Source organism: Cololabis saira, chromosome 9 (genome assembly GCF_033807715.1).
Source record: "Cololabis saira isolate AMF1-May2022 chromosome 9, fColSai1.1, whole genome shotgun sequence".
NCBI lineage: Eukaryota > Metazoa > Chordata > Actinopteri > Beloniformes > Belonidae > Cololabis > Cololabis saira.
This window is the reverse complement of record NC_084595.1, coordinates 4214523-4242401: the sequence shown is the minus strand read 5'-3', so window position 1 is coordinate 4242401 and position 27879 is coordinate 4214523. Positions and strand designations below refer to the sequence as shown.

Sequence of the window (27879 nt, the reverse complement as noted above, 5' to 3'; positions counted from 1 at the left end):
CTTCTCCATATAACGGTAGTGAACGGGGCACAGCGGGACACAGACGATGCAGCATCTAAATAACACATGATTGCCGCGAAACTCTTCATTTCTTTTATGAATCACTAGATCTGCTTCTGTGCATCTTCCAGGACCTGTTGTCTACATCCGGGGCTGTGTGTGTAACAAATAAATCAGTTTGTAAACAAGACCTCTGAACTCATGACGTCATCTCTGTGCGCGCACTCTGTCCTCCGTTCAGTGAGCTCTTCAGCCGTAACTCTGGCTCAAAACGGTAAGGACGTCCATCATATTCAAAGTCGTCGTCCACAACCTCAGAATTTGACAAATATTCAGACATGTTTCAAATAACTATCAGTAAACTAACAGTAGAACTCCAGCTGTACACAGAGCTGTGTCTGGGATGCTGCACAGAGATGACGTCATGAGTTCAGAGGTCTTGTTTACAAACGGATTTATTTGTTACACAGACAACCCCGGATGTAGACAACAGGTCCTGGAAGCAGATCTAGTGATTCATAAAAGAAATGAAGAGTTTCGCGGCAATCGTGTTATTTAGACGCTGCATGGGTCAATGACGAATAAGGATTTTCAACAGGTCAATTTTAAAATAATAAAAAAAGAATATCTATTGCAGTAGTTCAAACATTCAGAATGTTGTGTACACATAAATTCATATAAACATTTTAAATTAAATGAGTCAAGTGAGTTTTTTGTCAAGATGAATTGGCACTAGCCTTAAAAAAGGGCATGTGGTGCAACCATGATTCATATTAAAATAAATACATTTCCTCAACATCTTGACATCTTTTTTTTTACAAGTTTTCCGTATTATAGAGAAATTGTTTTTTTTTTATGGTCGCGCCACATGATATTTCATAAAATGGACGTCATCAGTCAAACTTTGTTTGTATATTATGATGGAAATATAAATACAAATGTGTTGCAATCTTACACACTACAAGATATTTAGGAAATCATAACAGATAAGGCAGAAGATTGATTTAAATACATTTAGAGTGATTTCAAAGAAAGTTTTCAAAACAAGAGTCCTGGTCGGACGGTCGCACCACATGACATTTTGATGCTTAAAACGACAACAAAATCCCAAATAACTAGTATTTTTTGTAAAATTCAAGTGAGTCCATATGTGGGACAGGTAGGTCATATATCTGGTATTTTTTATCCATTTAAACCTTTTTTGAATTGAAAAAAAGTCTGTTTTTCAGAAAATATAAGCGTGACGTCATTGACCCACATACAAATGCAAAATAACCACAATAAATGTGGCATCTAATGATTTAAAAAGCAAAAACAAGTGGAAGCTGCAGAGCTGTCTAATTCTCAGATGAACATGTTAATCTCCTGCCAGCAAAAGTTGTGTCTCAATTGTTTCAATTAAAAAAAAATCCAAAGGCCGGCCGGCTGTAAGGGACATGTTAACACCTATTTATGGGCAGAAATATGTGCCACTAGAAACTGAATTTGAATAATTTATATTTGAATTTGATCTGCTCAACTTGAATAATTCTATTAAAAAACTGAATCTGAATCACATAATTTGAATTTGTATTGTTTAATTTGAATCATTGCATTGAAAAACTGAATCTACATTCAGTTTTCACAATTCAAATTCAGTTCTTGCAATTCAATTTCAATTTCACTGTACCAGACATCCGGGTCTTCCGGAGGAAAAGCAATCGAGTGCAGATACAAAGAACTCTTTTTCACGTAGTCTACTATAACCTCTATTTTCTTTCAACGATATAAACGACCAATGGGAGCTAGATATTTAAACCTATTGTGTTTTCTCCATTTTGTGTAAAAAGTGTAGATTTATATCTTGCCGTTTTGTAGGAGTTTTTTGTATCTGCACTCGATTGCTCTTCCTCCGGAAGACCTGGATGTCTGGCACAGTAAAATTGAAATTGAATTGCAAGAACTGAATGTAGATTCAGTTTTTCAATGCAATGATTCAAATTAAACAATACAAATTCAAATTATGTGATTCAGATTCAGTTTTTTAATGCAATTATTCAAGTTGAACAATTCAAATTCAAATATAAATTATTCAAATTCAGTTTCTAGTGGCACATATTTCTGCCCATACCTATTGTATCAACGAATCCTGCAGGACTGGAGCAGGAGCCCCAAATAAAACGCCTAACTGTGCATGTAAATGAACCGACTGATGGGCTGTTACATCAGTTTCTAGACTTTCCTTGATTTACTGGTCTATTGGGAAGTAATTTTATTTTGGTCCAGCTCTCTCTCAAGGGGAGTGTCATCTTTCATACACGGGGCGGCCCGGGGGGTATTTTTAGGTCGTAATCACCCTAAGATTCTTCTCTCTCTCTGATTGTGTGTTTTACTATCTTTTATTCTCCGTTTCTGTGTGATTGTGTGTTGAACAGTAGAGGCAGGTGGTCGTCTATTGTCTGTAAAACTTGACAGAAATGTTTGTTCTTTGGTCATTATTAAATATGCTCGTCCATCTGTCCGATTTCTCCATCCACTCCCGTTTTCTGTTTCTATCCAGCCATCGCAGTCGCTCTGCGACTCCCGGCCTTCCCCTCAACACCCTCCCTGGCCCCCATCTGCCTTGTTTAATTATAAATATCATGTCGGGCTGGCCTGGGGTTGGGTTTCGGTGCGGGACTGTAGCCAGTTCCGCTCTTTTTCTCCCTGGCTATAAACAGGTAAGATGGGGACCCCGATGACCCGTCACCGCTGCCCACTCGCTAATAGAAGAGATTAGACCGGCGGTGTAGCTCACACTACACACTACACGTAAAGTAAAAACATCGCTAATGGAGCAGATTAGACCGGCGGTGTAGCTCACACTACACGTAAAGTAAAAACACTGACATGTCTGTGATTGTGGAATCTGAAGCACGCTGTCGTTAGCCAAACCGTCCCTGTAATTGTCCAAGCATTTTCTTCATTTTCTGGACTGACAGATGGAGTTTTATATTCAAGCACATTTTTCACTTACACGGTACTAAAGAATCCTGCGGTTCTAGAGCAAAGTCCAGCTTGAGCAGAACTTCTCTGTAAAGGTTTTAAAGGATGTCTGAAACAACACTTAATTTTTGTTTTGTAAATGGAACTGCTCTGGTACTAGAGCTGGGGATCGATTCAAATTTCAAGATTCGATTCCGATTCTTAAGATTCAGAATCGATTATCACCATTCGATTCGATATTGATTTGGGTTAGTGTTTCCTGGATTATATGACTGTAAAATAACTATTGAAATAATAATTTCACAATAATTATTGTGAAATAACTAAGAAATAATAACTCAAATAGGCATTTCAATATCCATTTAAAGTGCAAAAAAAGAAAGAAATTGCAACAGCTCAAGCAGTAAACTAATTATTTTATCTTGTCTGATTTATTCTGTCACCAGCTGGACATGAAGCACCGGCATTTTTCAGGTATTTCATGACAAACCGTGTCCGATAACAGAGAAACCAAACAAGCTCTAGTAAATATAGATAATATGAACTTCATTGAACTAATATAACATTTAGAAATTTAAGCTGAAATGTCCAGCATTTTCTCTAAAGAAAAGTTCATTTAGTTCAGGAGTTTTCAAAACTACTGGGATTAAAGTTCACCAGGCAAAAATGTAATGATGGAAAAAAATAAATAAAAATTAATTAAAAAAAAAAATCGATCTTTAGGAATTAATATGATAATCGATTTAGAATCAGAAAATCGATTTTTTTGGCATAAGTAATGGATGTGCTGAAAAATTTTATCGTCTTGTGTAATAATGAAATTATTATTTTTTTGTGTTCATTTGGTTTGTTATTTAGTCGTTTATTTTTTGTTTGTTTCTTAATTATTAAATTGTACTCTTTATCGTTTTCATTTCATTTTATTCTTTATTTCATTAAAAAAATAAATAAATAAAACAATTCAATTCAATACAAATACAAATGTTCATAAATTGTGAATGAAAAGGGAGCAGAAAGAAGAAGAATCTTATCTAATCTGCCCCTTTTTCCAAGAAATAAATTCACAAATGACATAAATTACAAATTAAAAAAACAACAACTAAGTAAATAAAAAAACTAAAATAAAATAAAATTACCGCCGTCTATGGGTATGTCAAACTTAACTAACATATTTCATTATATTTACTTAACATACAGGCTTTACTTGTTCTTTTGAATGTAATTCAAATAAGCTGATAAGCTCTTTGAGTTTTTGCCTCTTCCTGCACTTTAATTTGTAAAGTTGGTACTTTTATTTGTGTAATGTTTAACTGTGCAAATAAATAAATCTAAATCTAACTTGAGAAGCATTTAGAGGTTTAGACTCCGGTGTTGGATTTTAGAGGAGTTTTTAACAGGATATGGGCCGTGTGCTCTCGTTCCCGTCCCCCTCGTCCCACCTGATCTCTTGCTTTCTGCAGAGGAATGTGTGGAATTCCCCGTGTACAATGTTCTCATCTGATAAACGCTGCAGGACCATGGCCGGGCCTTGAGAGTGAGGATAAGGGTGCAAACAGTCAAGACTGTACACATACCCACCGCCACAAGAATGTGCAGCAAATATCCACACGGCCTCCCCCTCGTTCCTTAAACACACTGAAGACGAGCGACCAGAGTTAGATGTCCTGCTAGAGAGAGCTGTCTTTAATCAGTAGATTATGTAACTGATGAATTCATCTTGAATTATTAGATCCAGTTACATCATTCTAGATGACAGCGTTCTTCATTCAGCCCGTGCACAAAGGACCATTGAGTTGGAATGCAGTTAGATCAGAACTGGACTTTGTCCATTATGGCCGGGATGGAAAACACAAGTCTATTAATTTTCCTACGGTGCATGTTTAACATTTTTACACTTTCTTACACTATCTCCACTAAACTTTCTGGCTGGTCTGTCTTCATGCCAGACTCAGTGCTGCCCTCATAAGGAACATGAAGGAAGCTGAAAATGTCTTTTCTTTTTTTTTTTTATTCTGTTATGACCTGTAGTTAAGTTTATTTTATTGCAAAAGTAAATGTTTTGTCTAGACAGCAGATGTGTTACTCCAAATCCCTTACAGGTGGTGAGATTAAGTTCTGAACATAGAGGTTGTACTTTTGTGACACTGAATCTTGTTTCAGGTCTTAGCCGGTGCTGGTGGTTCTTTAGGACAGTATCAAACTATTTGTCCTGAAACTGCCTAAATTGCCTAAACTTTAACAAGTACTTCCTCAATTTATTGATTGTCAACGAATAAGCAAGATAAGACTATTGTCACTGAGGGAAGTTGACACTGGACACGTCACTATGCAGGACCAAATGAATCAAAAACATACAGAAATGTGAAATTAAAGGTACCATACTACCGTATACGTCCTCCGACTTTCAGAGGTTCAGATTTGACTTGAACTGTAATCTATCCTGATTTCTGGCGGACTGGTTGCCAGAGGTGGGTAGTAACGAGTTCCATTTACTCCGTTACATTTACTTGAGTAAGTTTTGGGAAATGTTGTACTTTTAGGAGTAGTTTTGAATCACTATACTTTTTACTTTTACTTGAGTAGATTTGTGAAGAAGAAACTGTTCCTCTTACTCCGCTACATTAGGTTACGTTGAGCTGTTACTTTTCTTTTATCCCTTTTATCCACGTACGCGTCAATCTCATGACATCACTGGGTGATTCTTTGGGAAAAATGTTTGTTTTTGCATGTTTTGTCACATTTACACAGACTCAAACACACACATAGTTTCTATGAGTTCATGTTTGTTCTAGTTCTGCTGGTTAAAAAAGAAAAGTACAAAGGCTGGAAATTTTGTGCTACTTGTGCTTAATTTATTTTTTTATTATGTTATTTTATATAGTACTTGAATTTACTTTAAGATTATTTTAATTTAAGTTATTTTTTATTAATTTTAATTTATTTTATTATTTTATTGATTTAATTTGCCTGAAGATGATTATTTTGTACTTTTGTCTGTTTGAATGGTTGTGTTAAAAACATAAATCAGACGTTACTCAACAGTTACTCAGTACTTGAGTAGTTTTTTCACCAAGTACTTTTTTACTTTTACTCAAGTAATTATTTGGATGACTACTTTTTACTTCTACTTGAGTCATATTATTCTGCAGTAACAGTACTTTTACTTGAGTACAGTTTTTGGCTCCTCTACCAGCTCTGCTGGTTTCCTGATTGAACAGTAAATAAAAGTTTTGAAAGAGCAGGCATACCGAAAACTTTTAAATGATTTTTTTCATGTTTCCAAAACTGTTTCTTTCTCTCTTTCTCATGAACACAGAGTTTCCATAATCACGTTGGTCTGAACTTCCATCTCAGATCAAGGTGAACAGACGGGTTTGGTGTTGGTATGAATACAGATCGTTATTGTCTAATAGGCATTTAATTGTTGTTACAGGTTTGACTTATTGACTGTACCTGACAACCCTTTTATCTTTAAACCCTCTTCTTAAATAAAAACAATAGTAAGCCCAGCTTTAAATAGGAGGGCTATAAATAAATGTCTGAAAACACATAACATTTTTCACAAAGAATGAAGTTTTTTTTTTTTTTCTTCATATGACAAAATGATGCAGTTGCATAGAAATATATAGCAATAGGTATTTAAAAACATTATTCAGTTAATTTATTTCTAACCACGAAACGATTATACAGGACTGTCTCAGAAAATTAGAATATTGTGATTTTCTGTAATGCAATTTAAAAAAAACTAAAATGTCATACATTCTGGATTCATTAAAAATCAACTGAAATATTGCAAGCCTTTTATTATTTTAATATTGCTGATTATGGCTTACAGCTTAAGAAAACTCAAATATCCTATCTCAAAAAATTTGAATATTCTGGGAATCTTAATCTTAAACTGTAAGCCATAATCAGCAATATTAAAATAATAAAAGGCTTGCAATATTTCAGTTGATTTGTAATGAATCCAGAATGTAGGACTTTTTTTTTTAATTGCATAACAAAAAATAAAGAACTTTATCACAATATTCTAATTTTCTGAGACAGTCCTGTAGGCTTAATGAATTAGTCATCAGTTTTATTAAAAACGTTTTAACAGTGGAGATCCATTCTTGAGTTCCTGGGCGTTGCCGTGGTTACAGGTGTGTGATGAGTAACAAAAACTTATTTTCACCTAAAAGTGTTTTGAATTCCTCAGACAGTAATACAGTGCTCTCTGTCAAGGCTAAGACAACATTTCCAGGAATGCATTGCCATATGTAGTAAGATAAAGCTTAATGTATGAATTTTGAAGGCAGCTGTAAGACGAATGTGAATCTTTAACAAAATCCACATTACTGCCGTTTCACCTTTTGGCCTAAAAACCATTTGTGTTATTTTTTTCTTAGTTTTTTTGAGTGACAAAGTCATCTTCAGAAAGGCCTAGTTTAGCCTGTCGGCACCAGGTGCAGATTATTTTGAGCTGGTCGTGATATTTCAGCACATTTGCACAGACATGGGAACTCACTGAGCTTACTGCTTTAAATAGGTTTGTGTTCCCATGTGGTTTACGTCAAAGTTCAGGACTTGAACATTTGGCTCCTGGGCAGGATCTCCCTTCCGTCTAAAGAGGATGATGAAGACTGGTGATTGCATGTAGAGGAAGCCGAGGTCGACTAATGTGCGAGAGGTTTTCAGCCTCGTCATCAGAGCTGAAGATTCTGATGTTTGTTTGTTTTGACATGTTAATATATAACATTTGATTATATGTTAAGTTACATCTATGACTACGTTTACATGCAGTCAAAATTCTGGTTATTGCTAATATTCTGGTTAGTGAAACATTGGGAATATTCCGTTTACATGGTGATTAATCATTCGGGATATCTGGATCAAACCAGCGACGCGCAGAGAACATCATGACGCAATTACCGTCATTTCTGCTTCTTATTCCTGGATCCAAATTCAAAACAAATCCTGCTTCACGCAACTTTTCCCTCTCCTTCTTGTAAATCTTCTATCCCGGTACTTTCTACCGTCTACAAATGCAGAAATGTTCATATCCTTCATTACATTTATGAAGTGATTAGTCTCCTCCTGGTCTTGGTTTCTCCGTGTTTATAAGAACTTCCTGGACTCAAAAGACCAGGATTCCTTGTGAACAGAGCATGTGCAGAAAACAACTTCCTGTTCCGTTTGATGGGGATATTCTGTTTGGCGTTTACATGACCGAACAGAGCCGTCTGGGAGATTTGCGAGGCCCTGTGCGAAATGGCTGGGGGGTTTTTTCGGGTCAGATCGGGTGTCTATATGCGCAATTTTAACTCTCCAATTAGCAAAATACTGGATACCTTCCCCTGCCTCATCATCATCTCTTGCCTCGACGCGTGGCCCCATGGGTGCTTGAGACCCGGTCGGATCGGTGATTTTTCTAACAAATTTATCAAACGAGCCTTTCAGAGAGGCATTAAACTCTTCCATTTTCTTTAGTTTTTTTATTTTTTCATCCCCTGATGCAAATTTCCTGAATCTGTCTCGTTCTCTCGACATTGTGTGACAGTTTGTTCCAACTCCACCGTCTGGATCAGAGCAGCTTGTGTCTGCGCTTGGTCTGATCAGTTGTATTGAACAACAGACACGCGCATCATTGCACATATATTTATTGATATGCACAGACTCGTACACATTTAGGTCTGTAATGGAACGTGACTGTTGATATTTATAAGGGAAAAAACGAAGAAAAAAAAATTCAATTTATTTATTTTTTTTTTCAAAAACGGCCCATAGCGCGAGGCCCCGTGCGGTCGCACGGTTCGCACACCCCTTGCGGCGGCCCTGTGACCGAATATTCGGGTTTTAAAAGGAGTAACCCAGGGGTCATATTCAGGTTTTTAAAAACCTGAATATTAGCAAATTCTGGTTATTCAAAGGGGTTATTGGTGTCTACATGGCCGTGCAGATTTGGGTTATTGTCAATATTCGGGTTTTAAAAGGGTTATTGATGCATGGAAACACAGTCAATGTCAAATTTGAGGATTTTAGATGAAAGTTAGGTCAGTGTTTTTATTGTTAAGACTAGATGCCGTCCCAAATGTAAAGTTTTAACCACTCCCCCTCGCCCAGCAGACGGCCACCACGCTGTCAGGGCTTAATGCTAACAATATATTTGACGGTAGCGCCGTTTGCTTCACACACAAACGCACAGAGGACACCTCACATACAGCAGGAACATAAATAGAAGTGAGTACTGATGTTGCACTTTGTAAGACTCGCATTTGAGCTTATTGTAAGATTTTGAAACAGGGAAATTACACGTTTGGTTTCATAGTTCTTTTTAAGTATATTGTGTTTTTTTTACCCGTATATGTGACAAAGGTTTTTGTCTTTTTTATTTTGTAACTCCGGTTACTTAATTAAGGCTTTATACAACATAAGTTGATTCACTGGTGGAAATGTTGGCGTATTTACAAGTAGACGTTTGTAACGTTGTTTTAACAAGTTATTTTGACTATTTTAACGTCTTAAACTGATGGGAAACTACACTTTTCCTCAATGATCAAACTACAAATCTAAATGGCCGCTTGAGTTTCTATAAATTGTATTTTATATCTGTGTATCTCCTGTGACAGGAGCTTTTGATTGATTTCATTTTTTAGTGTTTGTACAGCCGTTTGAGCTAAAAGGTCTGGTGATTATTTGAAAAAGAACCAGGTCTAAATGTCTGCAGTGTTGTGGAATGCAGCCAGTGATTGCAGTCTATTCTGGACGGGCCGAGGTTGGATGGATTGTGTGATGTAAGAATCTATTTTGTTCTTGCGTTGTGGCAAATGCTCGGGGGGGGGGGGGGGTGACTCTGGACTCACGCAGTCCTGGACACAACTCAACATTGCTTTCTGTTTGTCCATTTCTTTGTTATCAGTCTGTCTTTTTTTTTAAGTTCATATCTAGTGTCGTAAACTGAACAAAACATAAAAAACACAAGTAGCATATACAAACATAATAATAAAAACACAAACAAGGACCTTTCAAGAACTTCTTAATTGAATTTAGAAGTCTATTAGAGAGTCAGAAGAATATTTTCCAGAGACCATAGGGGTTTATTTCACACCCTCTTTCAATTCAAAGGTTCAGTGGATTAGGATACGATGCAGCGTGAACTAGGGCTGGGTGATATTTCGAGATTTTAATATATATCGATATATTTTCAAACGCGATATGGTACGAGACAATATCGTTTATATCGATTTAAAAAAATAAATAAATCATATTTTTTTTTTAATGATTTTGATATACCGTATTTTCGCGACCATATGGCGCACTGTGTGGAAAGGCGCACCCTCAGTTTTGTGTGTCATTTTTGGTTTTAAAACACACATACGGCGCACCGACCCAAAAGGCGCCGTCTACGGAGACGGAGCTGCACACACACGCGTTGCAAAACACACACGCGCTAAAAATACAGCAGAAGCAAAACTTAGTTTGATATTTTATTTCACTTTTCACATCAATCAAACCCTTCAAAGGTTCATATTCTGTTTCTGCATTAAAGAATTTAAAAAAACCACCGGGTTGCTGCACAAACCTGTCTCAGCCACTGATCATCTCCTCATCCTCATCCATCCAGCCCTTTTCATTTCGCTCTGGCGGGAAAAGTCTCTTTAGGGAACGCTTTTCTTTTAAAAATCCCGACCGCGGCGGTCCCGGGTCCCGCTCCCCATCTGCTCCCTCGCGCTGGACCGGGTCCCGGCTCCCGGTCCGCCCCCCCCGCTTGTCCCGCGGCGGTCCCGGGTCCCGCGTCCCGGGACCCTTGCGCTGGACCCGCTCACACACACGCGCTGTCGGGGAGCCGGTACCGGGGTTTGTATCCGACAGGAGCTCCGTTAATTCAGCTGCGCCAGTCCGAATTTCCATACCTGTCTCAGCTTCTTGATCATCATCCCTTCATCCAGCCCCCTCTTTTCATTCGCCCTTATAATGACTCCGGCTGGAAACGTCTTATGCAAAGTTTTTCTTTTAAAAATCACCATAGGTTTCTGTCCATCAGCTGCGCCAGTCCAGCACCACATACATGAGAATCTGTGTGTCGCGCCGCGAATACACACACGCGCATGTCGGGATCCGGTACCGGGTTTGTAACCGACAGATTTGGCTGCAAATCTCGGAGTGTGAAGCTGATCCGACCTGAGACAGACCCCAGAAATCTCTGCTCTTAAAGCGGCCGGGAACCAGGTCGATCGGACCCGCTTGGGGAACCAGGAAGTCGGCTGCAGCAGCGCGCATCACCGCGCTGCTCCAGCCGCTGCTTTAACCGGGGAAAGTGAGCGGTTCCGACCGACCGGGACCGGAGCAGCCCACATGGACTGGTAGCAGGGGCTCCCGGGGAAAGAGCACCGGCATTTCAGCCGGATCTGCAGCGGGGATGCGGCGATCGGACCCGCAAACCCACGGCAGGTGCGATCGGTTCCGACATGCAAAACACACGCGCGCTGCAGAACACTCACACACAAGTGTGCTTATTTAAATAGAGCGGGAGCAAAACTTAGTTTGATTGTATTTTATTTCACTTTACACATCAAGCAAATCCTTAAAAGTCTTCATCATCTGTTTCGCATTAAACAGCTCAGTGGATGGTCTCATTCAGCTTCACCCGCCCCCTTCTCTTTTTACCTTCTCATGGTGGCCGACCTGACATTACCGTAATTCAGGTAATAGACACGGCGCACCGTTTCTTAAGGCGCCCGGCACATTTAAAAAAAAAAAAAAAGTTGCACCTTATGGTCGCGAAAATACGGTAACTTATTTTGTGACAAATTGACTTGAATGTTTTATTTGAGATTTGCACAAATGTTTTGTTATTTGCACAAATGTCAACCTCAGTGGAAAAGTCTGCTTGTTACTGTCTACATTGTATTAATTGTACAGTGTATTTTAATTTAATTGTTATGCAGGAAAGGGATATTTGTTTTATTTTATTCAAGAAGCATTTTTATTCTATATATGCAGGCAGTTCATTTTTATTTCATTTGTTTTATACATTTTGATATTGTGCAGACCTCTGTTAATAAAGGAACCTGTGGGACATTTGGCACGAGGCTTTGTATTAAAACTGACTGTTTTTTTAAGGGTTTGCCTCAGAAAAAAATGAAGCTAACAGAGATGCTAACAGAGATGCTAACAGAGATGCTAACAGAGATGCTAACAGATGCTATGCTATAATGCTTTGGGGGAAACCCCAATTATGGCACAGAAAAAATATCGATATATATCGTGTATCAACATTCAGCTAGAAAATATCGAGATATGACTTTTGATCCATATCGCCCAGCCCTAGCGTGAACCGAAATAACTTTAATAAATATGTGATTATGGTCCACTGTTTCATTTAGTTTTGCAGGACTCTTTTTACGTACAACTCTCTTAGGTCCCATTGCAACATTTCAATCAGGACATCTAGATTTTTATTTACGGTATTTTGGTTTACTCTGGTCTAGATTTGCCAGCAAGTTTGGAATCATTTTTCTTTTGCAGGATCTGATACGGACATAAGGCTTTAGCTTTGGACACATTGTATCACATTTGCCTTTATAATACTTTGGTTTCTGGGCGAGTTCATAGTTGACGATTGACTGCGATGTGTTCAGTGATCAGTTTCTATAGCAATGAAACGAGCCCAAATGATCAGCCCGCCACCTCCGTGCTCGGCAGTGTGTAGGTGGTTGTGCTGAAATGTTGTTTGGTTTTAGTAAAATCATGTGTTCTGTCTGCACTATGTTGCTTTTTTGCTTTAACAGTTCTGCAGACATCTTGTGATTGATTGATTGTGAACGTTTATCTTGCGAACGGAGTGAGGCCTGTAGAGTCCTAGGTGAAGCTCTTGGGTTTTTGTCTCTGAACTGAACTTTCTGACCAGGGACTGACATGCACTCCTGGGAAGGTTAACAATGAATGTTTTCCACTTGGATTAACGCATACCTGAATGCTCCAGGCCAGCAAACGTTACACTTCAGCATTTGTAGAGATGCTCACATCTGTTGATTTATGACGAAGAATAGGAAGAGCCCCAAACAATGTTGCAATATGTCAAGTATGGATGAATTAGACTATAATATAATATCATGAGACAGGACTGATTAACTAAGAAAGAAACTCTTCTAATAATACCATAGGACTTCATAATTTTTTTGCATTTTTTGCTCAATTTTTATTGGAGTTCCTGTTGCCTTTTTATCAGCTCAAACCATCAACAAGGCATTTGCCCCCACAGAACTGCACATGACTGGATATGTTCTCTTTTTCTGACCGTCCTCCGTAAACCCTAGAGATGGTTGTGTGTGAAAATCACAGTAGATCTGCAGTTTCTGAAATACTCAGACCAGCCCGTCTGGCACTAATAACCATGCCACGTTTAAAGTCACTGAAATCACCTTTGTTCCCCGTTCTGATGCTGCTTTGAACAGAAGAAGATCGTCTTAACAATGTCTACTTGCATAAATGCATTGAGTTGCTGCCATGATCTTGGCTGATTTGAAATTTGTGTTAAAAGTAGCTCATTTTCATTTTATTCTTTATTTCATTCAAAAAATAAAACAAAAAATTCAATACAAATACAAATGCAAATGTTCATAATGTGTGAATGAAAAGGGAGCAGAAAGAAGAAGAATCTTATCTAATCTGCCCCTTTTACCAATAAATAAATTCACAAATAACATAAATTAAAAATTAAAAAAACAACAACAACTAAGTAAATAAAAAACTAAAATAAAATTACTGCCGTCTATGGGGATGTCAAACATATTTCATTATATTTACCTAACATACAAGCTTTAATTGTTTTTTTGAATGTAATGTTTGATTTGGCTCAGGTGGTAGAGCGGGTCGTCCAATGATCGGAAGGTCGGCGGTTTGAATCCCGCTCTGTCCCAGTTTGCTGTCGTAGTGTCCTTGGGCAAGACACCTTACCCACCTTGCCTCGTGTGAATGTGTTCGAATGTTGGTGAATGTTTGGTGGTGGTGGAGGGGCCGTTAGGCGCGATATGGCAGCCACGCTTCTGTCAGTCTGCCCCAGGGCAGCTGTGGCTACAAATGTAGCTACCACCACCAGAGAGGATGTGTATGGATGAATAATGATCTCTGTAAAGCTCTGGGTGCCTAGAAGGAGCTATATAAATCTAAGTCATTATTATTATTATTATTATTATTATTATTATTATTATTATTATTATTATTATTAACGGACAGTTGGACTGGTGTACCTAATAAAGTGGCTCGTATGTAAAACATCTTGTAAGAACTTGCTGTGATGTGTGATATCACAGCATATTAAAATTAGTGGTATGGAAATAGAAAGAGATGAAAATAAGTTCCTGCGGGTAATAATTGATGATAAACTTAGCTGGAAATCACATATAAATAGTGTAAAATCAAAAATGTCTAAAACCCTAGCAATATTAAATAAAACAAATGATTTTTTCTGTCAAAGAGCACAGTTTTTGATGTATAACTCACTCATAGTTCCATACATGACTTATTGTGTGGAGATATGGGGTAACACCTATAAAACAAATACAAACCCTATTTTCCTGTTACAGAAAAGAGCGTTAAGGATAATTAATAGATCTGACTATTATAAACCAATAATCTTTTTATTAAATATAATACTTTAAAATTCCATGATATAGTAGAGCAGAAAACTGTTTTATTTGCCTTTAAAGCAGCAGAAACTGCTTCTAAACTGCATTCAGGATTTATTCCAGATAAAAGAAACCGCTCTGACCTGAGGTGGAAACTCATGTTTGAGACGACGACAGTAAGAACTAATATTAAAAAGAAATGGACATCAATTAAGGCTGAGAAATATGGAATAGTTGTGACAACGACCTAAAAATGTGCAGTTCTATCTACAAGTTTAAGAAAATGTTTAAAGAAAATATTGTAATAAATATAAAACACTATAATTATAAAGTATACTATCAAAAACATTCTAGAATGTGAAACGTCAATTTTATATTTTGTCTTACTTATTTTTGTCTTCTTTATGTATTGTTTGTTTCCACGGAGTAAAAGCTAATGTCTCATATTTAAGCTGATCATAAGATAAAAAGGGTCGACTCGGCACTATAAGCTACGGCTTCAGCTGCAGCTTTTCAGCAAAAGAAATGTTTATTTTACCTTTTCATCTTGTTTTGTAAAAAAAGTCTTTACAAGCCGAAATAAAGATTCATTCATTCATTCATTCATTCATTCATTCATTCATTCGTTCATTCATCACATAAACATGGGTTGGTGCAAGATAATTTAAGTTATAATAAATAACAAATATTAAAATGTCTTTCAGACGCTTTGCTGGCAGACCTGGAATCTACAACGTCACACATCTCAAAGCGCCCGGTGTTCCTGGCTGAAGAAACCCCGTACTCCATCCCTACGGGAGGCCCGTCCTACCAGGACCTGTCGGAGCCGCCCCCCGTCCCCCCTCCACCCTCAGCCGAGGCTCTGAACGGATCCCTGGATCAGCCGGACTCCCACCACTCCTCTCAGCAAGTAGGTCCTTTAACACCAGCTCCATACTAGAGGTTTGGCAGATTATCGTGGTTTTCATTTCAGCTCCCATTTGAACAGATTAGAGCGAGTGTCCTCCGTGCTGAGCAGCACTAATGTCTCTGGGGAAGCTCGGCCTGCATTTCAGCCATGTGCCATCCAAGTTCAGTGTGTTAATGGATTTGTCAGGTTATTTTTATTTATTTTTGTGCTTACTGAGAGTTAAAAACACCATCTGGTTAAAACTGGACAACTCTCCGACCTACATATTTGCTCTCATCACCAAACGTCTCACGATGCTGAAGTTGCTGTAACACAACAGCACATTAGTCATGTTTCCATTACGCTTTTGCCAAAAAGAAAGTCAAATCCTGAATTTGTGATAAAGGGAGCGTTGCAGGGGGTCGGTGGTATTCCAGTACTTGTAATTCTTTTTTTTGTTTGTTTTTTTAAAATATTTTTTTCCCATTTTATCACCCAATGCTCCTGCCTAAAGTTTGAATTATGGTTCTGCGTCAAACCAACGCAGAGCACACGCCGTCACCGTGACGCCGTGGTGAACCTGGTGCAGTTCCCCCCGCGACCGCTAGTTAGCGATCTTTTCCTGAATGGTTTATCCGACTTTTTCCGGTCACAGTGAATCAAAGAGATAAGGACAACTATTGTGCAAAAAAACAAAACAAACAAAAAAAAACAAAAAAAATCACACATACACGAAGAAAAGAGCGCTGAAAGTTCACGACTGCTTCAAACCGGAAACCGGAAATGCGTTGCTTCCAAGAGAATCAATCACAGCCCTCTCGTCTGCGTTTGGTCTGCGTCGCCTCGACGCGTAGTTAAGCTTGAGTTATGGTTCTGCGTCAAAACAACGCCGTGCCTATGGCGTGTGCTACGCGTCAACGCAGACCACACGCCGTCACTGACGTCACCTAGGGATGGGTGGTATGGACTAAAAAATGTATCCCGATAATTTCTGGCATTTATCCCGATAACGATAAAAATGATGATAAAAAAAATACCAATTCAACTCCATCTTTGTAACTATAAATCTATCAGATCCGCCATGTTTGTTACACAAAAACCTCTTTCTTTCTTTCTTTCTTTCTTTCTTTCTTTCTTTCTTTCTTTCTTTCTTTCTTTCTTTCTTTCTTTCTTTCTTTCTTTCTTTCTTTCTTTCTTTCTTTCTTTCTTTCTTTCTTTCTTTCTTTCTTTCTTTCTTTCTTTCTTTCTTTCTTTCTTCACGTACGTTGTGCGTCAGTTTAACGCAGAACCATAAATCATCTTTACACAAAAACATAATCAACGGGAATTTATTGTTTTTACCTCGAGATGACAAATTCTTAGCGTGGGGAATTCTTTTGACGGTTTATCGTGAACGGTAAAATATCACCCATTCCTAACGTCACCTCCCGAAAATTGTAACTATGCTTCGAGGCGACACAGACCACAGCAGTTGTGAACTTTCAGCGCTCTTTTCTTCCTGTATGTGTGATTTTTTTTTTTTTTTTTTTTTTTTTTTTTTTTGCACAATAGTTGTCCTCGTCTCTTTGATTCACTGTGACCGGAAAAGGTAATTCAGGAAAAGATCGCGAATTATCGGTCACAGGGAGTACTGCACCGCAGAGAAATGGAGTGACGGAGAAGTCCGAAGGTTCACGACGGCGTCACGGTGACGGCGTAGGCACGCCGTCTATTTGACGCAGAACCATAATTCAGGCTTAAGTCAGTCCTGGGCATTGCTCCCTCTCCCAACCCCGGGAGTTCCTGCACTGAGCTCAGGTCTCCTCCTTAACCTGAGGAGCAGCAGCTTCTTTTCACCAGACAGGGTGGGGCTTCTCTGGCCGGACGTAGCGCGTGGAAGGATCACGTTATTCCGGCCGGATCCTCCCCACCCCATCTGTTCCCCGGTTGGCCAGAGGGGGCAGTAGAGCCAGGACTGCTGCATGTTTTTGTGAGGGAAGCTCATATTGCTACCCAAGGGAACACGCGGAGAACATGCAAACTCCACACAGAAAGATCTTTCTCCAACCCCACCCAGGGTGTGGAGCTAAAATAAGCGTAATTCTCATAATTCCGTATCTCGTCCTGTCAGACAAAACAAGAAAAAAGAAAATATCAACGTTGGAGAAGATGAACAAAAACATCCTTAGTATTGCAATTGTGCTACCACTATTGAGAAAATAGTCACATGACGAATGCAGCAGATGATCATTCAAATGATTGTTCAGACACAAAGCCCTTATGTAATAATTAAGTAGTGTTGTAGCAAGCAGCGGAGGTTAGGCCTGTGTTGAGAAAATCGAATTCCAAATTCTAAATCGATTCTCATATTAATTCCTAAAAATCGATTCATATGTCTAAAGATCGATTTATTTTTTTTTTTTTTTTTTTTTTTTTTTTATTTATGTATTATTTTTTTTCATCATTACATTACAACTTTTGATTATTTTTTTGTTTATCCCCAAAAAAGGAATGTTTTGTTGGACACGAGAATAACTGGTGCCATGTTTTTGCCTTTAAATATGTTTAAAGGTATGAAAACATTAAAGTGTTAGGTTATAATTATCTATATTTCATTACTTTATATACTGTCTTGGCATTTGACATTTGCAAAAAATGCTAAAAACCTAATGCTCAAAAATTAAAAACCAAAATAGACCGAAAATGGAACAAATAAAAACGGAATGTGGGAAAAATTAAAAGTGATTTCCTCCATCTCTGTTTCCTCCTGGATCTGTTTGGTAATTCTGACCCACGATGTTTCTGTTTCAGTTCTATCAGCATTCTGGGAGCTGATTGGTCCTTACAGCATCATTAGCTGCAATACTTGCTGTTGAATCTCAATATAATACTAGTATTAATATGTTGCAGAACTACAGTCATATAATTCATGCAACAGCTGAAAAAACAGTTTTAATAACACTAACCCAAATCAATATCGGAATCGAATCGAATCAAATCTTGATAGTCGATTCTGAATCTTAAGAATCGGAATTGAATCGATTCTTGATATTTGAATGGATCCCCAGCCCTAGCGGAGCTAAACTCCTACAGATGCAATAAAGCAGTTCAGAAAGGCCTTTCAGCTTATTTTAAAGTCTGTGTGAATGTGAAATAATCTGTTTAATCAAGTTACATCAGACATGTTAGTCCAAAGTGTTTCAGTTTGAATATCAGAAGTGTTTCCCAGATCATGACTGATCTCTGATCTCCTCTGAAGTCTTTAGGCTCGGCCCAGAAGAGCTCGTGGTCCCGGGACAGCAGCAGCTCTCCACTGTCTCACGTTGAAGAGGACCACGTTTACAGGTATCCCTCACACATTACACATGTTTTCTGGGTCCAAATGGACAAACCTGCGTCACCCGTCCTTTTCTTTTGCGTAAACCTCCTCTGTCTTTGTTGTCCTCAGTTTTCCAAACAAACACAAGACGTCGGACTCGTCATCGACGGCCATGACCTCTGCCCTGGGCAGTAACCTGTCTGAGCTGGACCGGCTCCTGTTGGAGCTGAACGCCGTGCAGCAGAGCTCTCCGTGCTTCCCCACCACAGGTACAAGCACGGCTCAGCTCTTCTGTTTTAGTTGTAGAATAGAGAGAAGTGAGTAGAAAGGACACTTGTTGAAGGAGTTAAGATTAAAGATGCCATTGTGTACAATTGTTTTTGACAACATTATACATTTCAAGTATTTACTTACAGCAATAAATGTTGTACCAAACATCTTTAATGCTGATCTGACTGAAGCAATAAAACAAAATGATGTTGGATGTAGGGCTGAAACGATTCCTCGAATAATTTGAGTAATTCGATTACAAAAAATGATCGAGGAATTTTCTCTGCCTCGAGGAATCGTTTAATTTTGCAGCTCAAAGCAGGTATTTCGCCCGGACTACGCTTAATGCGGCACAACGCGCTGACGCGCATGTAAAGGAAGAAGAGGCGGTGGATTTGTTTGGTTTTAGTAACATGCCATGCTCCAGCGTAGTGCTGGGCGGTTTTGGACAAAAATAAAATCCCGATTTTTTTTTTTTCTCTGAAAACCCGATTTTCGATTTCAATTTTTTTGGTAAAACTACAAAAGACAATGGAATAAATAGTTTCAAATATTGTATCTTTATTTTTAAAGAAAAATAGCAAACAAATTTCCCTATTGGGAATGAAGTGCAATTGAAAGATACTGTAAATCCTCCTTGAGTTTAGTAAAGTGACAACATTTACAATTTTCTTGACCAAACAAAGATTACTAGACGAGCTCTGTCTGTAATGCAGCCAGCTGCAAAAAAGGAAAATCCTTTTTCCAATTTTCCTTTTTTTAACATCGATTGTGATTAATAAATCCGATTTAGATTTAAAATCGATTAATCGCACAGCCCTACTCCAGCGGGAGACACATGTAGCTCAGTGCTTAACTTTTTTTTCAATTCACTCTATATTCTTCTGGTCCGTTCTCCTATATGTTCCCCCTCTAACCCGGTACATACATAGGTTCCTCTAAACATCTGTTCCCGCTACAGTTTTAACTAAAAGAAAATGTGCTCCAATACAGCAGGTCTCATAATTTTATTTTGAACACTGCCAACACTCAAAATCTTAAAGACTTTAACTTAAAACTTAACTAGAACTTAAAATTAGCTTGACACAAATGAAAGTTCAATTTTAACACGTGGGAAAAACACCTAACATTTTAATGATGTGTGTTATCAGGTGTAATGGCATTTTTAGGTTAGAAATAAGAACATTTCTTGGTAAGATCCTTAGTTTTTTGAGTGAATCAGTGAATTTGGTCGACTGGTGTAAGTTCAGGGTTTTTAAATGAACAGCCATGAACCTACTGGATTATATAATTTAGTCTTAGTGATGACAATTAACATCTAACATCTTATGTATATTTATAATTGCTCTTTAACTAAACAAAAATATGTTTTTTCCGATTAATCGATGGAATTTTCAGTAGAATACTCGATTACTAAAATATTGGATAGCTGCAGCCCTAGTTGGATGTTACTGCTGCGTCACGTTATATTTTAAGGATATTCGTTTGAAATGAAGATTCAGGGCCGTTACTTTATTTTGTTGCGTCTCCCCTCATCTCTGTACTTCACTCATCTGCTTCGTCCAACTCTGGCTGGAGGGACAGAGAGAGGAATGGTGGGAGGAAACATAAGCTGCACACGAGCTCCTGGACGTTCTCTCTTCTCTGTGTTGATCAGCTCCACATGTGTTGTTTCTCGTCCACAGAGGAGGCGGCTCCACCGCTGCCGTCCTGCAGCATCACACACTATGAGAACGGGAACGGCCCCGACGTCCACCTGAGCCCCCAAACCCAAGAGAAACCAAAGAGGAACGGAACAAAACTGGAGGAAGGCCGACCGACGGTGGAGAGTCTGCTGGACGAGTTGGAGGGCTCCGTGCCGTCACACAGGTACACAGTCTTATCTTCCTCTGATCTCTCTAATATCTGCTGCCCGTCCTGTCAGTACAGTCTCACTTTACTGAAATGACATTGTTTTGGCACCAGACGACAACACAATGGCTTGATCTGCACCTTTTAAATCATAAAAGCTGTTTTAAACAAGTTTAGAGCTGTTTTGTGAACATACAGTGGGGCAAACAAGTATTTATTCAGACACTAGTTGTGCAAGTTCTCCCACTTAAAAAGATGAGAGAGGCCGGTCATTTTCATCACAGGAACTTCAACTATAAGAGACAGAATGGGGGGAAAGAATCCAGGAAATCACATTGTAGGATTTTTACGGAATCAATTGGTAAAATAAGTATTTGGTTCCTACAAACAAGCAAGATTTCTAAATCGATTCTCATATTAATTCCTAAAAATCGATTTGTATGTCTAAAGATCGATTTTTTTTTTTGATTTTTTTTTTATAACATTTTCTTTTTTTAATTAATTTATTTATTTATTTTTTTTTCTTCCATCATTACATTTTTGCCTGGTGAACTTTAATCCCAGTAGTTTTGAAAACTCCTGAACTAAATTAACTTTTCTTTAGAGAAAATGCTGGACATTTCAGCTTAAATTTCTAAATGTTATATTAGTTCAATGAAGTTCATATTATCTATATTTACTAGAGCTTGTTTGGTTTCTCTGTTATCGGACACGGTTTGTCATGAAATACCTGAAAAATGCCGGTGCTTCATGTCCAGCTGTGTCTGGTGACAGAATAAATCAGACAAGATAAAATAATTTATTTACTGCTTGAACTGTTGCAATTTCTTTCTTTTTTTGCACTTTAAATGGATATTGAAATGCCTATTTGAGTTATTTGTTTCTTAGTTATTTCACAATAATTATTGTGAAATTATTATTTCAATAGTTATTTTACAGTTATATAATCCAGGAAACACTAACCCAAATCAATATCGAATCAAATGGTGATAATCGATTCTGAATCTTAAGAATCGGAATCGAATTGATTCTTGACATTTGAATCGATACCCAGCTCTGTTTGTACTTATGAAGGCAGAGAGAAGTTTGGGTTGTCTTTGGAAATATTGCAAAAACATTCTGAATATTTAGTGCTGTGCCGTTCCATTATTTCCACATGAAACTAATCACATGATTTACTTCAGCCCTTCCACACAACACGGGGATTTGGATACGACATCTCAACAGCAGGCCAGAATCTCAGCTTCCTGCGCCACCAGAGAGCTGGACGAGCTGATGGCGTCGCTGTCCGACTTCAAGGTACAAGAGGGAACCTGGAAATGTTTGGAAATGTTTGACTCTGTCAGTAGAATGTAGGGTTGTAACTATATATCGTGCCACGAAATTTTGCGATACAAAAACGTCACAATACGTGTCGTGGAGGTGACAAACTGTATCTGATATTGGGTTATTAATATTAATCTATTGTGTTGAATAGTAACGGCCGCGCCTCGACCCGCGGACCAAAATCTTCCTCCGCTCAGAAGAAACTAGTCCCGTTTTGGTCCCGATCACGGGATTCTTGCAGGTTTTGAGTTCTGAACTTTTACTGATGTAAGGCTGGTGTAGAGTTAAGCCTTACCTTATTAAATTAAACCTTTTTGGGGTGGTGAGCGAGGCCGGCTCTACGCAGGGGCAAGAGGGGGCAGAGCCCCCTTAAATAAATGTGTTGCCCCCTCAAATCAAAATTTTAGAAGTTGAGAAAGCACATTTTAATATACTCACAAAATTAATATACATTACAAGTTGACAAAATTATCTGCAGTAGCGGAAAAATCCGCCGAAAAAGGAGCACACACGACACAGTGTCGGCTTCCCTCTCATCTCTCTGTCCCTTCGCTGTACCCTGTGTCTCCGCAGCACACACGCACACACGCACACACGCACACACACACACACACACACCCCTCAGCCCTCAGTAAACATCCAATCACTGTTGCAGTATGCAAATGAGCCCAGACGTAGCCTGACAGTGTGGTGTCAGGTTTCAGCACGGCCACGGAGTGGGTTAGACTTCGAAGAAACAGCAGCGTTATTGAGAAGTCTATCACAAATAACTTGGACATGGATGAGTTTGTGAGAGTTTTTGCAAAGGGAAACAGGAGACTGCTGTTGTAGAGTGGAGTGGAGTGAGAGAAATGAGAGAGGAGTGGAGAGAAAGGAGTTTTTTGAGCTGTTAAGCTGCCAACAAAAAAACAAATAAATGTTCTACTGTATATCTGTTGTGTTTTATAAATTTGTTTGAGAAGATTTTTTATTATTATTCATAAGACTACCTTTCAGTTTTGTAAATATTGACTATAGTCTGTGAAGTCCTAATTTAGGTTAACATATATTTGAGAATTAGGCCATCCAGTTAAGATAAATGTTGTTGGTTGATAAAATCTGGATGAAGGATGTTTTATTTTATTTTATTTTATTCATTTATTTTATTTTTACTTTTCAGTTTCCCCCCCTGAGGGAATGAATGAATGAATTATTTTATTTTCATGTCCGGACATTTAAATGACCCATCCCTCATGGGATTACACAGACACATTAATTACATAAAAAAAAAAATACAAAAAGAATACACCCACAGAAATAGCGACCCACACGCACACAGCCCCCCCATACCCAAGTCCATAATTAGATCATATCATAACTCACTCCACAACAGCCAATACCAACCCTTACAGACAATTAACCCATCCATACAATAATAATATGCAGTCCATGTCACAGAGAAACACACACAAATTGAGGATTTTATCCCATATAAGTTCCTTTCTCCTCCTATCCCAGGCTTTAAATAAAAATTCAGAAAAAACAAAAATATTTTCAAAAAGATATTCAATTAAAACGCCTTCCTCCATACTTAACAGATCTAAATCAGGATGATAAATTCTTTCAAACAAAACGTGACGTAAATCATGATATAAAGGACAATATAAAATAAAATGAATTTCACTCTCCACCACATTTAATTCACAGTACTGACATATTATATTTTCTTCAGGTTCACCTCTATATCTTCCTGTTTCAATATGCAGGGGTAATATACCACACCTTAACTGTGCACAGAGTGATCTCTTACTTTTAGCCAGATTATAATTAACATATTTTTCACATTCGTACTTTTTCTTAAATTAACAATAAGTTCGCAGTTTTGGCTTCTGCAGGATTTCTTTTACCCATAGTTGTGCATATTTAGACTGAATATGGTCAGGAAATTCCTCTATCACTACCTTTTTCAAAAAATAATGTTCTTCAAGTCCTCCCTCTACTAATAAATCAAGTATTTCTGAGGCCCATTCACCACCAACTGAAAAATCCCAAAGAAAAACTTGCCACTTGCCAGGGATTGCCACCTTATTGTGGTCAGGGGGTTTGCGTGCCTCAGTGACCTTAAGAGCAGCAGGAGCTTAGTCTTCAGGTGGGACACCCAAGTTGGACAGGTCTGAAGGTAGAGGCCTGACAAAGTGCAATCCGCTTCTCCAGGTTGGGGTTGGACACATAGCAAAAGACCCATTTCAATGAAGAAAGCATCGTTACTATAAGCGCAGGAAAAAAAAGTGGTGGAGCATGATGTGTACACATGATGCCCCCTTCACATTTCTGACTGCCCCCTCATATATGCATGCCTAGAACCGGCCCTGGTGGTGAGTAGGATAAACACGGGGAAACTTCTGCTGAGTTCCAGTGTACTTTAATGTCCCTCAACAGTGTAGGATTTTAGAACATCAACACAGCACCTAGTGCCGTACTGTGGCGTATCACTCCGCCCAATCTAAAACAGACTAATCACTACAGATAAACCGACTAGTGTCATTATAGTCCCTGATTTACATCAGAATATAAAGAATATATTTATAAAATAATGAACCCTGAATTACCAAAATAACCTTCTTAACAAAAATAAATCTCCTCTTACACTTATAAGGTGAGCATGAATCAATCTGTTTTATGATGTAAAATTGTATGTATTTATTTACTTTTATTTATTTATTTAATTTTAGTTGATACATTTCTGGAAAAGAAAAAAGTCAAATCATACATGAGAGAAACTATTCAGTTTGTGGCTAAATATTTGTACTTGTATGAAACTGAAGATCATAATGTAAAGTTCCACTTAGTTGAGTCTGAAAACGACACCAGGACAACTCGGATTTCCAATTGATAAACTATTTATCCAACTTTTAGGCTTGGTTGGTTTCTTTTCAGTTGATCTTAAATAGTAATCAGGTTGTTAACCTTCGAAAACAAAGAAATAAGTGTCAACAATGAAAATACAATATGTGCAGGTATTTACAAAAAAAAGTTCAAATAAATTCAACTAACTCAAACAGTAAACTTAAACTTTTAAACATAAACTTTTAAACCCCATTTTAAACTTTTAAACTGTTTATTGTTCAAAATGAGTCAAACAAGTAAATCAAAATGTAAAGTCAAAATCGTTTTATTCACTTAAGGGAAATCAAGATGAATTACTCATTTATTTAATCACTTAATTAATCAATCATGTAATTACTTATTTTAAATGTATTACCATGCTGAAACTGATTAAATCCACCAAATAGAGTAAAGGTAAGTAAAAGGGTAAGTATAATTAGCTTAATTAGTAAGTATAAAGGTAATTAAGAAATGTAAATTTAACTTAACTTTTAGCAAAAAGTTTAACATTTGTATCTTTCAACTTTGCAATTATCTTTTATACTTTTAACATTAAGCTTAAATTGTGCAAACCTGACATTTACTTTTAGTTAATTTTGTGGAAAATGGTTGGCCTGGCTTTCTCTTTAAAACTTAAACAGTTATAAAGCATTACAAACTGGAACAAACTGTAATGCACAGCATTGTTTTGTATTTTGTGTATTTCAAATAAAAGACCATTTTTCCAGTCATATGTTCCTCATTCAAGGTTGTTAAAAAAATACTGCTATAATATCGTATCGTTATATTGTATCGTGACCTCAATATCATGTATCGTATCGTACCGTATGGTGAGATTAGTGTATCGTTACACCCCTAGTAGAATCCAAACATTAACAGATATCTCTGATGATTTCTGTCTCTTTTCCTCTCTGTTGCTTCTGCTTCTCTTTCTCTAGCCCAGTTCTTCTCAAGAACCTTCCAGCTTTAACCCCGTTCCCCCCGGGGGAAACTCTCCCCTCGGTCTCTACCCTCCTGCGTCTTCTCTCCTCTCTTTACCGGCCGGTCTAGAACTGCACATAGACGAGGACGGAGTTAGCGGTACGTCGGTGTCCCACCTGGGCCGTCACCCGGCCCACAGTCCCACGTCCTCCCTGTCCGCCGCCAGCGACGTAGACGTGGACTCTCTCGCTGAGCTGTCGTCCCTAACGAAGCCGCTGCTGCTCCTCCCTCAGTCTCAGTCTCAGTCTCAGTCCGCTCCCTCCAACTCCAGTCTGTTGAGAAACAGCCCGGGTTCTTCCAGCACCACCACCCCGTCTCTGACCTCCGTCAACACCGTCCTGGACCACAAGTCCTCCACGTCCCCCAGTCCCTCTCTAGAGCCGTCGTCCCCTCCGGTCACGGCCGGTAAAGCGCTGGAGACTTTGAGCAAGGGATCGACTTCTGTTCACGATCTGAATTTCTCCTCTCCATCTCTTTCAAAAAGCCTCACCCCCCCTCTTTCAACTCCCTCACCTTTCCCGGTTTCTCTCTGTCCACCGGTGACTTATGCCCGATCTAAAACGCCCTCCCCGTCTCCGGTGTCGTCCCTGATGGTCACGTCTCCCCTCACCTTCACCAGCTCCAGCAGACAGAAAATGCAGCGTTTGGAAGCGCCGGCTACTCCGCCGCAGAGCGACTTCCCGCTCCCCGAGCCCGCCCTCGTAGCGGAGCCGTCTCTGGACGAGGCTCTGGATAAACTGCTGGCGATGAGCTTTGCACAAAGTCCCGTGCACGTGGAGGAGAACATGGAAGCCCGGCATCATCATCATCATCATCATCACCACCAGGAGGAGCTCATCCTGCCCATGGACCGGAGCAGCGTGCGGCCCGACACCTTCACCAACAACACCTTCACCAACAACACCGTCACCGACGACTCCGTGGACGGAGGCACGGACGGGAACGCAGACCTGGACTGGGCGGACGAGGAGCTGTCGGTGTCCCTGCGCGACGGGCTGGACGGCACCATGACGCCGTACACGGAGCGGCTGTACACGGACGGCAGCATGACGCCGCTGACGGAGGCCAGCTGGATGGACGAGTCCATGACCCCGTCTTCCTGCCCCGGGACCCCCGACGGAGCCCTGGACCTGCCGCTGCTGCAGACGCCCAACATGGACCGCGTCTCGGCCACAGGACATGTATGCACTCCTGCTTGATGCAACGGGCTGGTTTTACCTCCTGCTTGATGCAACCGTGCTGGTTTTACCTCTGGCTGACACACTGACGCTTTTATCACGCTAATGTCCGTCCCCGGCCGTCGGGCTTCCTTAGAAAATCCTTTTTTATTCATTTAGTTTTTGGTTCTTCTATTTTGCATACCTGACTTAACACTTTTATCAGGAGAGATATGTATTGAAAGCATTAAAAAATTAAAGATGTCAATACGAGCGTTTAGAGTTTAGACCAGGGGTCGGCAACCCAAAATGTTTTAGAGCCATATTGGACCAAAAACACAAAAAACAAATATGTCTGGAGCCGCAAAAAATGAAAAGTCTTGTATCAGCCTTAGAATGAAGGCAAAACATGCTGCATGTTTCTATATTAGTTAGAACTGGGGGAAGATTTTTTTTTCCCATTATGCACTTTGAAAAAAAAGTCGAAATGTTGAAAAAAAAGTCGAAATGTGGAGAAAAAAGTCGAAATGTGGAGAAAAAAGTCGAAATGTTGAAAAAAAAGTCAAAATGTTGAGAAAAAAGTCGAAATGTGGAAAAAAAAGTCAAAATGTTGAGAGAAAAGTCAAAACTTTGAGAAAAAAGATGAAATATCGAGATTAAAAAGGAAAG

General features: G+C 38.9%; 2 protein-coding genes across 2 annotated transcripts in view; one reads left to right on the top strand and one right to left on the bottom strand.

Annotated features, from left to right (window-relative positions):
- si:ch73-138n13.1 (titin homolog) overlaps positions 1-27879 on the bottom strand; it is a 348772-nt gene that overhangs the window by 141852 nt on the left and 179041 nt on the right. The window lies entirely within an intron of this gene.
- Positions 1-27879, top strand: part of pxnb (paxillin b) — a 55918-nt gene that overhangs the window by 16147 nt on the left and 11892 nt on the right. Inside the window, exons 2-6 of the mRNA XM_061730340.1 lie at positions 15278-15483; positions 18701-18786; positions 18890-19029; positions 20716-20899; positions 22066-22180. Of these exons, the coding sequence (XP_061586324.1) occupies positions 15278-15483; positions 18701-18786; positions 18890-19029; positions 20716-20899; positions 22066-22180 (731 nt within the window). The remainder of the gene's footprint in view (positions 1-15277; positions 15484-18700; positions 18787-18889; positions 19030-20715; positions 20900-22065; positions 22181-27879) is intronic.